This window comes from Arachis stenosperma, chromosome 1 (genome assembly GCF_014773155.1).
Source record: "Arachis stenosperma cultivar V10309 chromosome 1, arast.V10309.gnm1.PFL2, whole genome shotgun sequence".
NCBI classification, from domain to species: domain Eukaryota; kingdom Viridiplantae; phylum Streptophyta; class Magnoliopsida; order Fabales; family Fabaceae; genus Arachis; species Arachis stenosperma.
The window spans coordinates 1995631-2013977 of NC_080377.1; the positions used below are offsets into that span (position 1 = coordinate 1995631).

General features: G+C 32.0%; 3 protein-coding genes across 3 annotated transcripts; all 3 read left to right on the forward strand.

Moving 5' to 3' along the window:
- Nucleotides 1-204: 204 nt before the first annotated feature.
- Nucleotides 205-6412, forward strand: LOC130944004 (uncharacterized). Its single transcript, XM_057872121.1, has 11 exons — nucleotides 205-625; nucleotides 709-739; nucleotides 838-851; nucleotides 948-998; nucleotides 1359-1428; nucleotides 1614-1683; nucleotides 1802-1869; nucleotides 2597-2702; nucleotides 2948-2987; nucleotides 3598-3665; nucleotides 6021-6412. The coding sequence occupies exons 1-11, from the start codon at nucleotides 401-403 to the stop codon at nucleotides 6031-6033; spliced, it is 756 nt and encodes a 251-aa protein (XP_057728104.1). The 5' UTR covers nucleotides 205-400; the 3' UTR covers nucleotides 6034-6412.
- Nucleotides 6413-10186: 3774 nt separating this feature from the next.
- Nucleotides 10187-12293, forward strand: LOC130965430 (uncharacterized). Its single transcript, XM_057890194.1, has one exon. It carries the CDS (start codon nucleotides 10299-10301, stop codon nucleotides 12291-12293), a length of 1995 nt encoding a protein of 664 aa, XP_057746177.1. The 5' UTR covers nucleotides 10187-10298.
- A 2101-nt stretch (nucleotides 12294-14394) lies between these two features.
- Nucleotides 14395-17584, forward strand: LOC130945435 (uncharacterized). The gene is made up of 2 exons (XM_057874155.1): nucleotides 14395-14690; nucleotides 17063-17584. The coding sequence occupies exons 1-2, from the start codon at nucleotides 14540-14542 to the stop codon at nucleotides 17344-17346; spliced, it is 435 nt and encodes a 144-aa protein (XP_057730138.1). The 5' UTR covers nucleotides 14395-14539; the 3' UTR covers nucleotides 17347-17584.
- The last annotated feature ends 763 nt before the right edge of the window (nucleotides 17585-18347 follow it).

An 18347-nucleotide genomic window follows, 5' to 3' on the forward strand; every position in this document is an offset into this window, starting at 1 on the left:
TATATAATAATTATTAGTTAAAATAAAAATAAAAAATATTTATTTATTTATTTTTACGAATACACGAATACTTTCATAAAATTTACAATTTAATTCTCTATCTAATAACTTTGTAAATCAGATGTATATCTATATCCGTAATTTTCAGATTAATTTTAGATAAATAGGGCGAGTATGGAAATCCTATCCGTGAAGTTATGAACACCCATAACACCGAAAAAAAAAAGTTTGCAGACTTCCACTCGCTACTATACCGTACCTCAGCCTCCATTTTCTTATCTTTCCTCACACCTCCGCTCAACACACACCGCCAGTCTCCGCAACTCCACCGTCGGCGGTAGCTCCACCTTCACTTTTTTTTTTCTATTCATGCTTCTGAGTTGGTAAAATATCTTTCGTCATGAGGCTGATCAAAAGGGTTTTCCCTTCAAACTCTCTCTTGTTCAGATTACTCTCATCTTATTCCCATTATTCTACTTATTCCTCCTCTTTCTCCATTTTCAACCCTAATTCACTGCCACTGTCTTCTTCTTCTTCTTCTTTTGCTTCCTCCTCCAACTTCGACTTGTTCCGTGCTCCATGGTCCACACTTCAATCCCGCGGAATCAAAGTCTCAGCTTCTGATGTAAGCCATTTTCTCCACTTCATTGATCATTCATATAAGTTAATATATAACAATTTGTGTGTGTGTGTTTTTTTTCTGTCCAGGTTAGAGTCGGGAACATCATTGAAAAGCAAGGTTACGTTTTTCCTTTTGAATTCATTCATTAATTAGTTTGTTAGCTAGTTAGTTTCCTTACTTACAAGTTCGATTGGTTTGCTTTGCTTTGATTCCAGGGCGCTTTTTTGAGGTACCTATGAATTGCTCGAATAGCTTAAACTCGTTGTCAATTGTTTATCCAAAAGTCACTCACCTCTTTTGACTTATTTGTTGTTAACATCATCAGGTTCTTAAAGCTGATCATTCTCATGAAGGAAGAGGAAAAGCTACAATAAAGGTTTATTTATTTATTCTTAAATTTCTTCTTTCTTTGCTCTTTGACTCGACGATGCAAAATCGTTTTCCCCTCACCAAGGAGTTGAGTTGGATTTCAATTCCTTTTATTTGAATTCTTTAGTTTGAGATAAACTAGTAAATTACAAAATCAAATTCAATTCTTCGGTTGTACATAATGAATTTAATTTCTTGTCATGATATATTTATGCCAATTTATATTAGTCAAGGGTACATGGTTAAAGAAAATCTCATTTTTGTTTAGTTTGCCATTGGCAGATGCCTTACTTATTCTGCTATTGTTATTGGATATAGTTTCTAATTCCATGCCTAACCGAAAATTTTGTACTATTTCTTATAATAGGTGGAGCTTCGTGACATTGCCCAGGGGAACAAGGTAACACATCGAATGAATACAGATGACAATATTGAAAGTATGTCCTCATTATATGGAATATTTCAAATTTGAATTTCTAATGTAGCTGTCATATATTTAGTAATGTAGTCATTAATCCACATATCACTCTTGGTTTTTGTTTGTGTTATGGCTAGGACAGTTTATGCCTGATGTATTTGACTCAATTCTTTTTTTGTGGTTGCAAATCATATATTGTTGCAGGAGCTTTTGTTAATGAAAAGACCTTCATGTATATGTGCATGGATCATGATGGAACTGTAGTTCTAATGGAGTGAGTTCTTATCCGGTTCATCCTTGTGTGCTGTCATGGTGTCATGATATGATGTTAGGTTCAACCTTCAGGATGAGAAAAGTTGATTAATATGGTTTCTCTTTATAATTGTGGTCAGCCCTAATACCTTTGATCAGATAGAAGTTTCCAGAGACTTGTTTGGCAAAAATGCTTCATATCTACAAGGTGGATAAAAGCTACTACTGATCCATCACTTATTACTGCTCTTTCTCTATCAATTTATATGGAAAACGCCAAAATTTCAACTTCTTAGTGCCTTTACAATTATACTATGGTGGAAGTGTTTTCTGCAATTTTTGGTATTAATCCTCCATTACTTTCTTTATCCGGTGCAACCATAATGCTTAGCTCTGTAGATTTCTTGTCAATGTAGTTTACTATCTCCTGAATCTTGATTGATCATCATTGGTTTTATTCTATTCCACCTTTTGATGTTTTCTGTTATATTTAATTGGATTTATCAGGTGTTCATGGGACTGGTTTAATTTGACATTTTGACCTGACCTGCCCGTGTCCTCATTTTCCATCTTATTTTTGTCTACACAGTCATGATATATGCTCTTGTTATTCTCTTTTTGTGGGTTAATGTTGCTTTATAACATTTTAAGACTTCTACTCTGAGGCTCTTCCAGCTACCTGTACTTTCTTGAATATTTTTTCAATGGGTTTCATTGTTTTCCCTATTTGTATTTCTCTCCTATGGTCTCTAATTAAATTTCTTTTATCCAAAAAGTTATTGTAGTCTTTGGGGCAGTCATCAGGTAGCAATGGTACTTCTTTATTTCATGGATGTAACTACTACATAGTTTCATGTTCCCATCTATTACGAGTTGATTTTGTTCTTTCTTTCCTTCTATTACTAATTAAGTGTGGTTTCTTGCCTGGTTAACAGGTGAAATGAAAGTTAAGGTGCAATTTTTTGATGAGAAACCTTTATCTGCATCAGTTCCTAAACGGGTAACATGTACTGTGAAAGAAGGTATTGCAGCCACTCCAAGGTATATGACATTATCTATTGTCAAAGTTAGATATATACTAGATCTGTTTGTTAACATAAACTTTTTATTTCTTTTTCCCCTTTACTAATTTTTCTTGGACCTTGAATCTGACATCATCATACATCGTACATATTTATAATGGAATTGACTTCAAAGATGGAGCATTAAGATTTTCTGCAATCGACACCCTTTGGCTGGCAAAATGTTGATTTCTTGTACTAATATTTTCTCTATGGTTTTTTAAGGAACAAAAAGGTGGTACTGGAGAATGGCATTATAGTTGAAGTAAGTCAAATTGTTCTTTCATTTAACTTCTATTCCTTAATAGTATAAACAATTGGTAATATTTTATTTGTGACTGCTGTTTAGCACTTTCTTTTCCCTTTTATATGTAAGTACTATAATTCTGCAAGAATTTCTTTTGGACTTATTTTACTTGGGGTCTGTATGATATTCCCTTTAAAATGAAGGTAAAAAATTTGGAGGCATGACTTTTATATTAAAAATTCTACAAATTACGAAATACCAATCCTGGACATTTCATCCCCCCATTTTAGGGGGATTTCAGAATGGTTCTTTGTGAAAAATGATAGGTATTATTATAAAAATTATTATTTTATTGTTAATAGGAATATATGCCAGAGTGACAGGGTCTTTTAAAATTTAGACTGCTCAAATTCAGTCTGATTTAATATAAAGATAAGGATCAAATGCTTTCCATGTAAATCAAATGGATACAACTAGTAAATAAGATATTTACATGCTTTTATGATTACTTTGTCTGAGGTTCTTTTTCATTTGAATAACCCACCATGAGGTTTGGAAGTTCAATTGTTTTGATCTAACATTCAATGCTGGTAACACAAATTGCTTATTGTATGAACAAAATTGTCAGGTTCCACCACACATTATTGCTGGTGATGCTATAATTATTAATACAGAGGATGACTCTTACATGGAAAGGTTAGTTGGTAACTAATTCAAAGCATTCGGAAATAAAATGATTATTACTTTCTATTTGGTAAGCATTATCCACTGTTGTATTTATGAACTGGATTATTGGTTGCTTTTTGAACCCGTCCTATATGGTGAATTTTGACTGGAACTTTAGGTGCTGTATATATCTAGAGTTTTCAGATTTTGATTTTACATGGAATTATTAATTTGAATTTTACGTCACCTTGGCTGAATCAGAATCCCAGAGTATCAGACACAACATTTTGTAGTACAGGATATTCAAGAGTCTTGTTCTAACTACTCCATCCGTTTCATCCTAAATTAAAACTTGCATCAAGTTATTACACACATTTTTCTGTTAATTGTATACAAGGCAATTATTGCCAGTTTTTATTCTTTTCCTCCTAATGTAACTTTAATAATTGCTGACCTGCTAAAATGTTGAAGCAAAATTATTACATCATCCTTGCATGTTGTTTCTCATTGTTGTTCTTCACTGGATTGTGTTCTGGATCATCTGAACACCTAAGGGTTACTTTCTTTGTTTTCTTTATTTCGAATTGGTATGCTTTTACTAGTAAATGCAAAATGCTACTTTGGTTTTATATTGTTTTCCTTTTTCAAGTTTTTATGGAAATGTGTAAGACTAACCAGTAGCCAGTAGAGACAGGTGCAATTTAGAATATGAAGAATAGAATTAAGGAAGGGAAGACGGAGATGAGAAACAGAAGGTGTTTCTCTCTTGGTCTCTTGATGAATTCATTGAAGAACCAATTATGGAAAATAGAGAACAAGGTAGCATTCGAAAAGCTACCACTCTCCTAAGGTCTTGCCCAGTCCAAGATCCCCCCTCCAATCTCTTCATTCCGCCTATTTATACTTTATACTCTTGACCCTCCTGTAACAGAATTCATTCCTCTCTCACATCCTCTCCACTAACCCTATCACCTGTCCTATTTGTTACATTAGTTGGTCTCACTCTACATTTTTACCTCTCTTTTCTTTCACTCTTCTATTGTAAATAAAAGGTAAAGCAGCTGTTTTGCTAATCTCTTTTCTAACGGATTTAACTGCTTTCAGTCTCTCCGTGTTATCTTCACTTGGGTACACTTTAAGAAATGATGTATTTGTCTCCTGTTTCTATCTCCACCTTCAAATTTGCTTTTTTTGCTATGGAGATTGAGAAACAATAAAAAACTTTGTTGTGGGAAATATAGTATTTGATATGGTTACTGAAAAATATTGTTGCCATCTAGTCAACCAGAATATGAATTAGTTAAGGATCATATGACACTAGTGTAAGTAAATGTTACATCATTGAATAATTTCGTGTTTGTGTAATTTTTTTTTTTAAATCTAACAGTTGGATTAGAAGATATTATCTTATAGATTTTATATAAAAAAAAAATCTTGTAAATAATCTTTAAAAGATTTTATGTCAATCCAAAATCATTTGTTATAACCTTTATATATATGAAAATCAATGTAATTTATTAAAAGTATGCGTAAACAAGAGCTCTTCAATTGCACTCTTATGAAAGTTTGATGATCTTCCCTATATGTTATTTTAACTGAACAGTTGAAATCGATATATCCTATAAAGGGTCATAAGCAGTAGGGGTGGCAGCATGTAACCTACCTGCGGGTATCCAACCCCGTCGGGTAGGGTTTTAACCCGATCCGCTGCAGGTAGGGTTGAGTGTGAAGTGGGTTTGAACACGGGTCGGGTAACAGGTTGAGTCTCAACCCTACTCGACCAACCTATACCCTATATATGTTATAAAAATATGTTATAGGTGGGTGTAAAAGATCTTTACCATTGAGCCAAGACCATCAATTGATAATTTAACATTTTTGTTTATATAAAAACCAATTCTATTTTTAGTGATATATAAATGCCACATTATATCACAACATTTTATTTGTGTTTGTGTTATTAATTTAAACAAAGACTTATATATAATTGAACATTTGATGGTTATGTTGTTTATGGAACGATTGTGTTGTTTGTGGGATGATTGTGTTGTTTGTATTGAATTTTTAATTTGCATGCTCATTAGGTTATATAATAACATTACATATTTGTGAAAACTCGCGGGTCAGGTTGGATACCCCCGGGTTGCCACAGGTGGAGTTAGGGTTGGGTTCAAACCCTACCTACCCTACCCATTGCTATCCCTAATAAGCGGTGAAAGTTGCACTTGTATCATTTGATATATAATGTTAATTTTTATGCTAGGAATTGCTTTGCGTTGGTTTTTCTTGATGTGCAATCACCATCACTTGAGGAGGTTCTTATGAAATGTTGACTAATTTAGTTTGATATGGTAAATATAAGTTGTATTATCTTCTCATTTTCAGGGCCAAAGCATAGCAACTCCAATGACGATTTGAGAAGAGACCTGCATAATACAAACATCCATCATACAGTGCTGGTGTCCGAGTTTTGAATTGGATAATGTGACTCACAGGAAGAGTATTCTATTCATTTTTGTCATTTAACCCCCGTTGATAATAAGCTGGTCTCGATTTAGTAGCTGGTATTTTAAACTGGTTTTCATGCTTATTCTGATTGTTGGTTCAGTTATTGAGGAAGGAAGCTCTGGAAAACTTGGGTTACAGTAAACCACTTGAGAAAGTTGTAAGTTTAATTTTCTTTGTGCCTATGAGGTTAGGCTAGCAATGAAATAACGGATTTTGTAAAAGATCTGAACCATAGATGGCATGATTTTTATTTTTATTTTATTTTTTTATTTCTTTTTTGGCAATACTGCTATATATGCACTAAAGTTTGACACTCAAATCTAACATAAGACCAGCTTAAAAAAGTATATTTTATTTTTATGAAGTTTTCGAAAAGTTTTAAAAAATATTTTGGTTTAAATGGATTTAATTATCTCTTAATTTCAAAATAAATTTTACTTATACTCATAATGTTAATTTTTAAATAGTTAACCGGTGGTCAAACATAATTTTTTTCCGCCTTTTGGTATATTATATCATCACCATGGTCTATTGGTCTGGGCTGCAAGTGAATTGAGTTGAATTGAGTTATGTCAAACTCAAGCTCAAGTTCGGCTCATGACTCGGGGCAATGGGGTGCGAAGGTTGCAGGTGAGAGAAAGAGGGTGATGGTGGTGATAACAATAACGGTAGTTTATGTTTGAGTAGTTAACTGTCAATCCTCACTAGACCTCGTTTGGTCGAGCCACGCCTATATTCTTCTGGACAACACTTCTACAGTAAATTCTTTTGGAAATCCCCCGTTGCATATCTTCTTGTGGTCATTAATTTGTTCACGTTCCTTTTTTTTTTTTAATTCATATTTGTCATTCAACGGTCCACGATCTGATTTATTGGGTATTTGTCTTGATTAGTTTTTTTTTTTTTTTTTTTTTTTTTACCAAAGATAGGAGATTCGAACCCGCAACCTTAATTGAGTATGGGGAGACTATGCCATTTGAGCTATTACTCATTGGCTCTGCTCATTTCATTCATGTTCTTATTTATTAATTGTTGGAGGAATTATTAAAATTTATTGTTTTAGGTTATTAGTTAATTATTAATAGAGAAATTCTTCGCATACAAGCGATTAAGGCAAGTTTTACAAGTCTAATTAAAACTAGCGCTCAAAACGCGCTTCGAACCGTTCTTCTTCCTCTTCGTCTTATTCTTCTTCTTTTCTTTTGTTTCTTGCATTCTCTTTCTCCTTCTTCTTCTTCTTTTTGCTGCACGTTTTTCTTTCACTTACTCTTCTTCTTTTTCTCATTTTCTTTTTTCTTGTATTTTCTTTTTCCTTCTTCTTCTTTTTGCTGCACGTTCGTCTTCCTTTTCTTCTTCTTCATTTATGTGTTTTTCTCTCTGTTTTCTTTTTTCGTTATTTTCGATTTTCATTATTTTTTGACATTAAGCTCTGAAATCGTTTTTGAAAAAGAAGAAGCAGCATCGTTTTCAGCATCGTTTTTGAAAAAGAAGAAGCAGCAGAAGATGAAGAGGAGAAAGAGAAAGAGTTATGAATTATGCATAAGGTGTACTTCAACGAATTTTGGGTGTATTTCTTAAATCTTTTGGGTGTAATTTTGTAATCCTTTGGGTGTATTTCTGTAATCGTTTGGGTGTATTTCTGAAATTCTATTATCTTCAAAACGATTTCAAAGCTTGATTTCAGAAACCATGAAAATTAAAAAAAAAAACGAAGAAGAGGAAGAGGAAGAGGAAGAAGAGTCATTCATAATACATGGTGAGTGTAGCGCTTTGAAAACAGGAAACGGTTGAATAGCGCATTAAAAGGCCCGTATGTGTAGCAACTTGTAAGACTTATAAGTCAAAAAGACTTGTATGTGTAGCATGTCTCTAATATTTAAAAGTATGAGTTAAAATATATATTTTTTATTTTAATAAATTGAATAAATATTTTATTTACTCAAATAAATTATTTTAAAATTTATTACAAAAATACGTTATCTATTCTGTAATATCTTGTTTACAGAAATATATTTTTAATTTTTATATATTTCGTTTATATTGTAAATAAGATATATTAAAAATTATCTTTTTTACGGTATAAAGAAGATATATGTATTTATATATATATAAAAATATATTTTTTAAAAATAATAAAAAATATTAGTAATTTAAATTAAACCAAACTCTTAAAAATAGAATATTTTAAATAAAATAGAAGATGGACAGTTTTATATAATAGAAAAGATAGGTGGTTTTAATTTTTAAAAATGGAACATTACCAATAAATTGTCCATTATTAATATGGTTATTTTTTTTCAACTACCCACTATTAACACTATTGATTCTTTCACTACTTTCATTCACGTCTATTATTATATATTTTTAAATTTTTTATGTATTCTCTATATTAATCTTTAAATTTAAATTTTATATTCTAAATTTCTTTTATTTTATGATAGTAAATAAAAAATTATATATATTAATACTTAAGAGAGTACATAAAAAATTTAAAAATTGTCGGTTAAAAATTATATCTCAGTTAAAAATTTAATAAATAAATTATATCTTAATTAAAAATTTGAAGTATTATTTAAATTAATTTAGTGTAAATCTTAATAAAAAACGGTCAATAGATGGAAGTAATGGTGTTGAGAAAAATAAACATATTAATAGTGTTCTACTTTTAAAATCGTCCATCTTTTTTATTATATAAAACCGTTCATATTTTTTATTATTCGAAATATTTTATTTTTAAAAGTTTAGTTCAATTTAAATTATTAATATTTTAAATTATTTTTAAAAAAATATATTTTTATATTTACAAATATATATATTTTCAAAAAAATATTTATATATGAAAATTGAAAAATATGCATAAGTGTAAATGAGATATGGTAAGATGATGTATTCTTGTAATAAGTTTTAAAATTATTTATTTCAATAAATAAAATATTTGTTTAATTTATTAAAATATAAAATTCGTTAAAATATATTGTTAAATTATTAGACTAAATGAATTAGATTGATGACTAAATATTAAAGTAAAAAAAATAAATTTTGATGGTTTTTAAACATTTTTTAATGGTTGCGAGAAGTGATTAAAATATTTAAAAAAATTAATATAATACTATAATTTAACTTAAAAATAAAAAATTATAATTCATTATTAGAAAATATAATATAAAATTAAAATATAATATTTTAAAGTTAAACCATTTTAATTATATAAATGCTATTTTATATAAAAATATAAAAAATAATTTTTAGTTAGCTAATATTAATGTTTATATTTATAATTTAAAATTTACTATTAAAATCTATGATATAGGATTTAAAATTTAAAATTAACAAAATAATTTAAAAAATTAATTGATATGGACTAAAAAACAGATTTCTAATATTACTTTCTTATATTGTCAATTATACTTTTATTATTAGATTTTTGTATAAATAAAATATTTAATTTTAATTTATTATTAGTATAAAATAATTTTATATGTATATTTAATTATGTAATATTATGTCAATAGAAATAAAAATATTTTATATTAATTATACAAATAATTATCTAAAAAGAATAAATATAATATTATATAAAATATTTTATACTCTCAAACCATCAAATTTAAAGGTTATATTATAATTTGACATGTTATGAAAATTTAGCAAATTTCCAAATGATTTGACAGACTTCTGTTTCTTTTCACCTGGATACCGATTTCAATGATTCCCCGACCCTCCATTTTGAATTGCCAAATTTCCAAGAAGAATGTGATTATTTGAATGGGAATTGGATGAAGGTCTTCGGTAAAAGAAATTATTAATTAATCTAACACAATGATGTGTAATTATGTGGCTATGTGCTTCCTAAAGCCGAGAATGGAAATTACTAGTTTTACCTTGATAAATTCACTATTTTCTTCTATAAATTCATGTAAATATATAATAATAAATTAAAATTAATTATTTACACCTGTGAGGTAAAGAACAATAGAGTGGCATTAGTAGCCAAACCGACATTTGGAGACAGGAGGCATAACCGCACGATGCAACTTTCCTCGTCTCTTCTCTCCATGTTTCTTCCTCTCTTCTCTGTGATCTTTGTCTCTTTGACCGGAGTTTTCATTTGCATGCACCCAAATTTCATCTCTGGTCCTTGAACTTCTCACACCAATGGATAATCATCGTGATGAAGAATCATTTGACACCGTTATAGAAGCCAGAGAAGAATTCATGGTTTCACCATCAACGGGTTCAAATCCAACAATAAGACTCGCCCACTTTCTCAAACCCACCATGAGCAAAACCCCATCACCACGTGACTCTCCACCACTCCCTTCCAATTCCAACGTTAGAGAAAATGTTCCATGTGAAGTAGCGTTCAATGGGTGGTTACACCCACAACAACAATGGAAAACATGGGTTGACTTAATGAAACACAAGTACGAAGATGTATGGGTGCAAGCTGGAATAGACAAAGCAATAATGGCTTCAACATTCACAATCAACAAGAACAGTGAAATGCTTATTGTTCTTGCAGAGAAGTGGTGTTGTGAGACCAACACATTCATATTTCCATGGGGAGAATGCACGGTAACATTGGAAGACATGAAGTTATGTGGGGGTTACTCTGTTCTTGGGGCTCCTGTTTCTTTGTCTATTGAGACCGATGAGGAGAAGGAAATTGAGGCGAAACTCCTCGCTGTGAGGGCAATGTTCTTCAGATCAAAAGCAAGAAGGGCTGATCATCATGCGTGGATGATGCACTTCATGGAGAATGCAAGGAGCCAAGTGGAGCATGAAGCTTTCTTGGCATTGTGGTTGTCAAGGTTTGTTTTCGCTTCTAAATCACATAGATCTGTTTTGAAATGTGTTTTTCCGCTTGCTGTAAAACTAGCCAGAGGAACTAGAGTAGCATTAGGACCTGCTGTTTTAGCTAGCATTTATAGGGACTTGAGATTGTTGAATAGTGCTATCAAGGGTTTAGCAAAGACGAAGAACGGGGGAGTTACTCTCTGGGCTCCTTTTCAGTTGGTAATTGTGTGGGCTTTAGAGAGGTTTCCGGCACTTCCGCCAAAGCCGAAGATGGTTGAACCAAGCCAGCCTATAATGGCTAGGTGGGATAGATTGAAAACGATGATTGATAACAAAAAATTGAGATCGATTATGGATCCGGCCGGGGTGAAAAAAGACGGCTTTCTTTGGCGCCCGTATAAGAATTCTCCACCACTTAAGCTTTACAATACAAAGTACTCTTGGGTGTGTGATAATCCTGATTTTCATGGCGAATTGGATTCATACATTCGCTGCTTGAGAGTCTCTAAGTTGGTGGGAATGTCCTGCATAGAGCAATACTTCCCGAATCGTGTTGCTATGCAATTCGGTATGGATCAGGACATACCTGATTGTACAGTTCCTCATCGCAACAAGGATCCTTGGATGGATTACATCCATCCAGTCATGGATACAAATTTATTAAGTGCATTGTGTGCCAGACAGCCAGATGTTACTTTAAGGTACTATGCTTGGTGGAAGCGACGGAAACTAGGCAAGGAAGAAGGCATGAAAATGGGATTAGGGACGGGGAATTTGTCACGAGGCTCGTCTAGGCAGGTGAAGGGTGATGGATCCTATGATTCGCCGTCTGGTTTACCTTCTAAGCGAAAGAGAGATCAAAAGGTTTTTAATCAGAGGCATGACCTTACAATTGTAGAAAGATTGAGTACTTCGAGCAACAATAGATGTTTTGAGGATGCAGTTGTTCAAAACAAGAGCACTTTGTCTAGTTCTGAATCTGTTGACAATCTTCCTTCACTAGGTGCAGTTTTTCAAGCATATGGAATAATGAGTCGTGGAGTTCTTAATTTTGTTGCAAGTGACAATGTTGTTGGAGGATCAAAAATTGCTAATGTAGAAGATCCTAAAGCAGAAGGGAGCAAAATAATTTCCAATGAAGATGCAAAAGAAGGCAAACCTCATAAATTTTGTGGTACAGTTGCAACTGGTTTCAACAAGGAAGGAAAAGGTGCATGCCATTGTATTGGAGAAATGGCATCTTATCTTGAAAACCGGATTCTGAAGCTTGAAAAAATGCATGCCAAGCTCAAACTAGCAAAATTTCCCCCCCAAAATAAAAAAAAATTAGATCCAAGGCATTCAGTTCCTTAGTATTTCAGTTGTTAGTAAACACTAATGTTCCTTTTTGGCTTGTATAATCAAGAATCAACTCTCTGCATAGTATTCTGCAAGACAGGGTTGTGTTAGTGTTAGATTGACTATATAGTCAATGTAAATTTTGTTCAACTCTTTATCACATGAGAAATAGAATAGCTGGTACAAAGGAGTAGTTTAGCATGTTTGATATATGCTTAAAAAACTGAGTTCAGAAAGGAGTTGATTTCTCTTTAGTTTTCACACATCTAATTGATTTATCACCCTTGCCGTTTTCCCCTCTCAATTAAAAAACAATGAATCAAACAAAATAATCAAAGCATGCAAAGGCAGAGAAAAAAGTTCACATTAGTGGAAAGTTGTTAGCATAAAAATGAACAGAGAGTAAGATCATGGAAGTAGGCTACACTATTACTAATACTATACTATTAAATTCTAATTGTCAACTTCCCTATCAATACAACCATACCATTAATATCAGAATCTTACTTTCTTGTGGTTAATTATGCTAACAGAATTGTTTCCCACATGCAAGCTGAGACATTAATTGAGAACCAAAGGACTTAAAACTCTTACTACCAGTTGTTGAATCTGAAGGCAAATGGCAAAGAAACCATTTCCCATAGACATCAATACAAATGGCTAGAAAAAGCAAAGCTCCAAAGGTAAAAAAGGATCCATGCCTCATTAGAATATGAGCAAAGTGGGTAGTAGGAGGATCCCATTAGAAAAACCCTAATGAGAAAACCTCCATATTTGGTAATTTGATGTTGCACAGCTATGACTCGAAACGCTTCCATTATTCACAGGGAAGGCGATCTTAAGGGCAGTGCTTAGAAATCAGAGAATAAGAACACTTTGCACAAAATTGGACATTCAAATAACAGAAAATCAAACAAACTTTGGAGTATAGAATTTATCTCACAACGGATTCAAGAACAATGGATTGTAAAAACACATAATAAACGATTTGAGAATCCCTCAGATTATTTTTTTCCTCAATGGAATTCGGTCCACTACTTTAAATATTATAAATCGTCACAGGGAAGCATTAATATGTCATAAATCTGCATTAGAAATCAACGAAAACTCACCTAATCTTGAATACCAGCCAAAATAACATTTTTTAAAAAATAATAATAATTAAGATATAAGAAAGAAATATTAAATAAAAGCATCCAATGAGATGAAAGAAATACTGAACAAACTCTCTTCGAAAGAAATCTCCGAAACCAGCCGCTATGACTCGGACTCAGGGGCGGCACAACTTGGTTTCAGTTTAGTATTTAAAGGAAGGGACTTGGAAGTTAATTTTATTATTTTACCCCTACTCTTTTGCAAAATGACGCTTTAGTCCACATAGCAATGGACTTTTGCAAAATGATGGGACTATTAGAAAAAGTAATTCTTCGCATGAAGGTGCCAAAAATATTTTTTTATGATGATCTTTATTTAAAAAGTATAACTTATTTATTTTGTAATATTTTAAATAAAATAATATTTTTATTTTAAATAAAATTAAATCTTATAATTTATTATTTAATGATTAAAATGATATATTTTCACATGATGATAATCATTAAATTTTAATTAGAGTAGTCACCTTAAAAAAATATTCAGATTAGTCTTTAAAATTACACTTGAATTTTAATTTAGTTTTTGAAGTTTCAATTGTTTTAATTTAATTCTTAAATTTTTTAATTAATTCTATAACCAAAATTACTATATTTAAAAAAGAGGAGTGTTAAAAAGTCAGTAACTTTTATGTTTTGTAACTATTAATTAACTATTAATAATATTTTTAATAATATGAAATTATATCTACTGATAAAATATCACTTATTTTTTTAAATAATTAAATACTGACCACAAAATACAAAAATTACTGATCTTTTAAATTTTTTCTTTAAAAAATTTAAAAATTAAATAAAAATAATTAAAATTTTAAAAATTAAATTAATTATCAAATATAATTTATGAACCAAATTGAATATTTTATAAAAAAATGATTGTGTGCTCTCAGAAGTCATAACAAATCAAATTTTTTGGGCGAAGATCGCATCCCATTAAAGATTTTTTTTTTCATCCTATTGTGACAGTATTCACTATTCACTCTATTCAGTAATTAAGTTAGCTTGTGTCGGTGGAAAAAAGAAAAACCAGTTCCCTAGAAACATAGAAAAGAAGGAAACTTGTAAGAGCTAACCAAATTTTCCACCGGAAAAAAGAATTCCTTTCGAAGCATGGAAATGAAGGAGAAGATAGTGATGGGTATGGTTGCGTTACTGCTTTCTGCTTTCGGCGTTAGTGGTTGGACCGGTGAAATCCATGGAAGAGTTGTTTGTGATGTGTGTGGGGATTCTTCTCTTGGACCTGAAGATCATGTTCTTGAAGGTCTCTGTCTCTCTCTCCCCAATTTGTTTTAGTTTTATATCATTTATTTTTTGCCCTAAATTTTTGTTTCAGTTACCTTTCTCCTTGAATTGTGCACGTTGGCTTGGAATTTGTATCAATTAACAATTTTGATGGTTGATTCTGTGATGTTTTATAGAAAGCTTGAGCCTCACAATATAGGTTTGTCAATAAGCATCAGGAAATGATGTTGTATAATGATACTATGCTGAATTTTTTTTTTCTTGTGAAGAAATCATTACTAACAAAAGGGTGGATTCACTTGGATTGGACAATAGATTTGAACATGTTCATAAGAATGGACAAGTTCTGTGACAGTGGAATTTATTTTTATTTTTTCTTTTTAACATTTTCCCCTTCAACTCTAGTGTGAAGTCGAGAATATTTGTTAATGATCAAGTCCAAGATGTTGCAATTTTGAAATTTAGGTATTGTGGTTTATGCACAATGTTGCTCAATTGTCACTTCCCTCTTTATTTTTCTTTTCTATTATTATTTCTTTTATTTGCATATCTTTGCTACAATCATGGGTCATGCTGATTCTTGAGAAATATACACTCTGTGGATATCAATTTATGAATCAGGATAGGAATGTTCCTACTTCTTAATGATATGGAGTGGAAAACATCGAAATCATTGTCATTGGCATAGATGGTGTAGTGATTTATGATGTTTCTGCTTGTTTAATTATAGATATCAAGTAAGTAATAGGGCAATTGAAGTTTCAGTTGTTCAATTTGCTCCTTTTAGTTTACTAACCATTATGTTCATGATAAGTGCAATCTTGCTAAAGTTTTAGATTAACTTGTTTCTAATACATGAACAGAAACCTAACCTAGGATTATACTGTGTTTAACATAATTTTCTTTGTAGCCCCTAAGAATTGTTTGATACCCTGGATATAGCTTCCGCTTTGTACACTGACATAAAACTTATTACTGATTGAGATTGATATACCAATCCTAACAGTAAGGGCTTCATCAGTCATTAAATAGGAACAAAAGGGTGTAGGGAAAATCAGTTAGAGAGTTGATCGGAACAGCGAGAGAGAGCATGGAAGGGGGATGCACAAAACCCCTGTCCAGCATCATATTGTGTGGTTCTTGTCAACATTGTTCTGGAGCTAAACCATAATTCACAAGATTTTCGAGGTTTTGCCATTTCTTTTCATGTTATTTGAACTTCATGACTAATCCATTGAACATAAGATGTTATTGTAAAATGTGAACACAACCATCCTTTGGGGAGTGGTATGACTTGGTGACTAATTAGCATCAATTACCAGATTCAAGTATTCAACTGTTCCTATTTTGATTAGTAGAATTAATGTATCTCTAGCCTCTGCTAGGAATCCGGCCAAACAGAAATAGGGACTTAATTTTAGTTTAGTGCATCATTAGGTTGGGAGGGTTTGTAACTATGCCTTGCTGGCATGGCAGTGAAATGGAAAAGAATTCTGTTATGAGAGAGAGTCAAGAGGTAGTGAGGGGACTATCTCAAAATTGAGGAAATTAGACTCAGTACTGGGAGAGTCAATCCTCTCAAAAGCTTGACATTCACTTGTTCTTTTTTTTTCCCCTGATACATAAAACACTTGGAGGAGAATAAAGCCTCACTGTTTTTCCTCAAATCCTATAGATTCAGTAATGTGCTTGTGAATTTTTTCAATACCACATTGATGATTGAATTTTCCATTTAAAAAAAAAAAAAAAGAATTCTCACTGATCCAGTTATTTGACTTTGATGTTTCGCATGATAGTCCTTCCATTATTCTTTTAGAATATTTAATATTTGATTATGTGACTCCTGGACTCAACTGATCCCACCTACCGAGATAAAGTTTTATTGTAGTTGTTTTGTTATTTGGAATGACTAGGAGAATATACAATAATAAGAGGGGAATACTGAATAGGGTTTCCTATAAATTCGTTATCAATACCTTGTTGCCACATGGAAATGGATCCTCTCAATTTTTTTTAACACTTGAGGGAATAAAGTGTGATCTCTCACCATTAATTTTATAAGTGGGACAAAAAATAAACATGAGAGAGAGAGCAATAAAGGGTTAGATTAAACAATTGACACCATCCAGTTTTTTCTCCATGGGAGAGGATCCGCTCCCATTGGCACATATATACATACAATTGATACTTATTTGTGCTAAGCTTTCTTTAGTCTATGCTTTCTTGCCATTTTAAGTAACCTTTTGTTACTGAAAAGTTTACCTCACAATTGTCTGATATCATTTTGTTAATTGCCCAAAAACTACCAAAAAAATGGTTTCAACATCAACAAGCTTTCATTTTTTTCATTTGAAATCTCATGGTTCCGTTTATTTCTGTGTGTTGGTCCAGGTGCTGAGGTTGCTGTCCTTTGCATCACGAAGTCCGGGGAAGTTCTAAACTACCAAGCATTCACAGATGCTAAGGGGATTTACACAGTGGCCGAGACAATGCCGGAGAGTGATCGGTGGGATGCGTGCCTTGCCCGACCCATCAGTGGTTTCCACGAGCATTGCACCCGTCTCGCTGAGGGCAGTTCGGGGGTGAAATTCAGTTACAATCACCCATCAGGGTATTCACACACTGTCAGAACTTTCGTTTATCGACCTGTTAACGTTCCAACCTACTGCATTTGATATACATAATTACACACTAGCTTGTTTATGCTTGTGCATGGTTGAACTACAGCAAAAGCTAATGACCATAAGGGTATTTTCGTAATAGTATGTGGATGTATGTAGTGTTGTCCGGTTATGTATTTGAGCTTGGTCAAAAGTACAGAATGATATGTTAGTCAAACAATCAAACCATCGTAAATGACATTGCCATTGATGATAAGCAATATGATCAGTGATATAAAAGTTTTCACGGAAAGACAGCTATTATTATCAAGTACATTGAGAAAAAAAATGCACCATCCTTTCTGAATTTTGAGCCATGCATAGTTTAATGGGAAGTTCTTAAGATATAGATAGGGGAAAAAACATAAACGTAGACACAGATACATAAATATTAAAGAAATAGAGAAAAAACATAAACGTAGACACAGATACATAAATATTAAAGAAATAGAGACAAAATACATGTGTTATGGGTCGTGTTATGTTCGGCAAAATAAATATACAAAGCAAATAAAGTTTTGAAAACTGTAATACCCTAAACATCACCTTAAGATTTTATTTACCACCACCATTAATTTTTGAGTTAAATGTCAAAATGATTCTTGAAGTTGCACTCAAGTTTTAAAGTGGTATCTAAAATTAATAGTTATTTAAATTTATTTTTGAAATTGCACTCCGAGACTCATAATAGTTCTTAAGACACTTTCCGTCCATCGGTTGCTATTGGAAAGCTGATGTGGATTGATGCATGCCACGCTTGCACTCCAAAAACAAGGCCGTATTTGGCGTGTCTTTTGCGTGGAACGACGTCGTGTGGTGTGTTTGATATAATTTCTCTCCATAATGTTAAAACTCAATGCTTGAAAATTTCATGAGTTTTGTGTCCATTCCTGGTTTCAAACCACCTAACCAGAAGAAATGACTTAGATTTGTGTTTACTTTTTATTTTGGCAACTCTCTTTTTTGTTTTTTTGTCATTAGGAACCAACTATTTTGCCTGTATAGGCTCTATATTT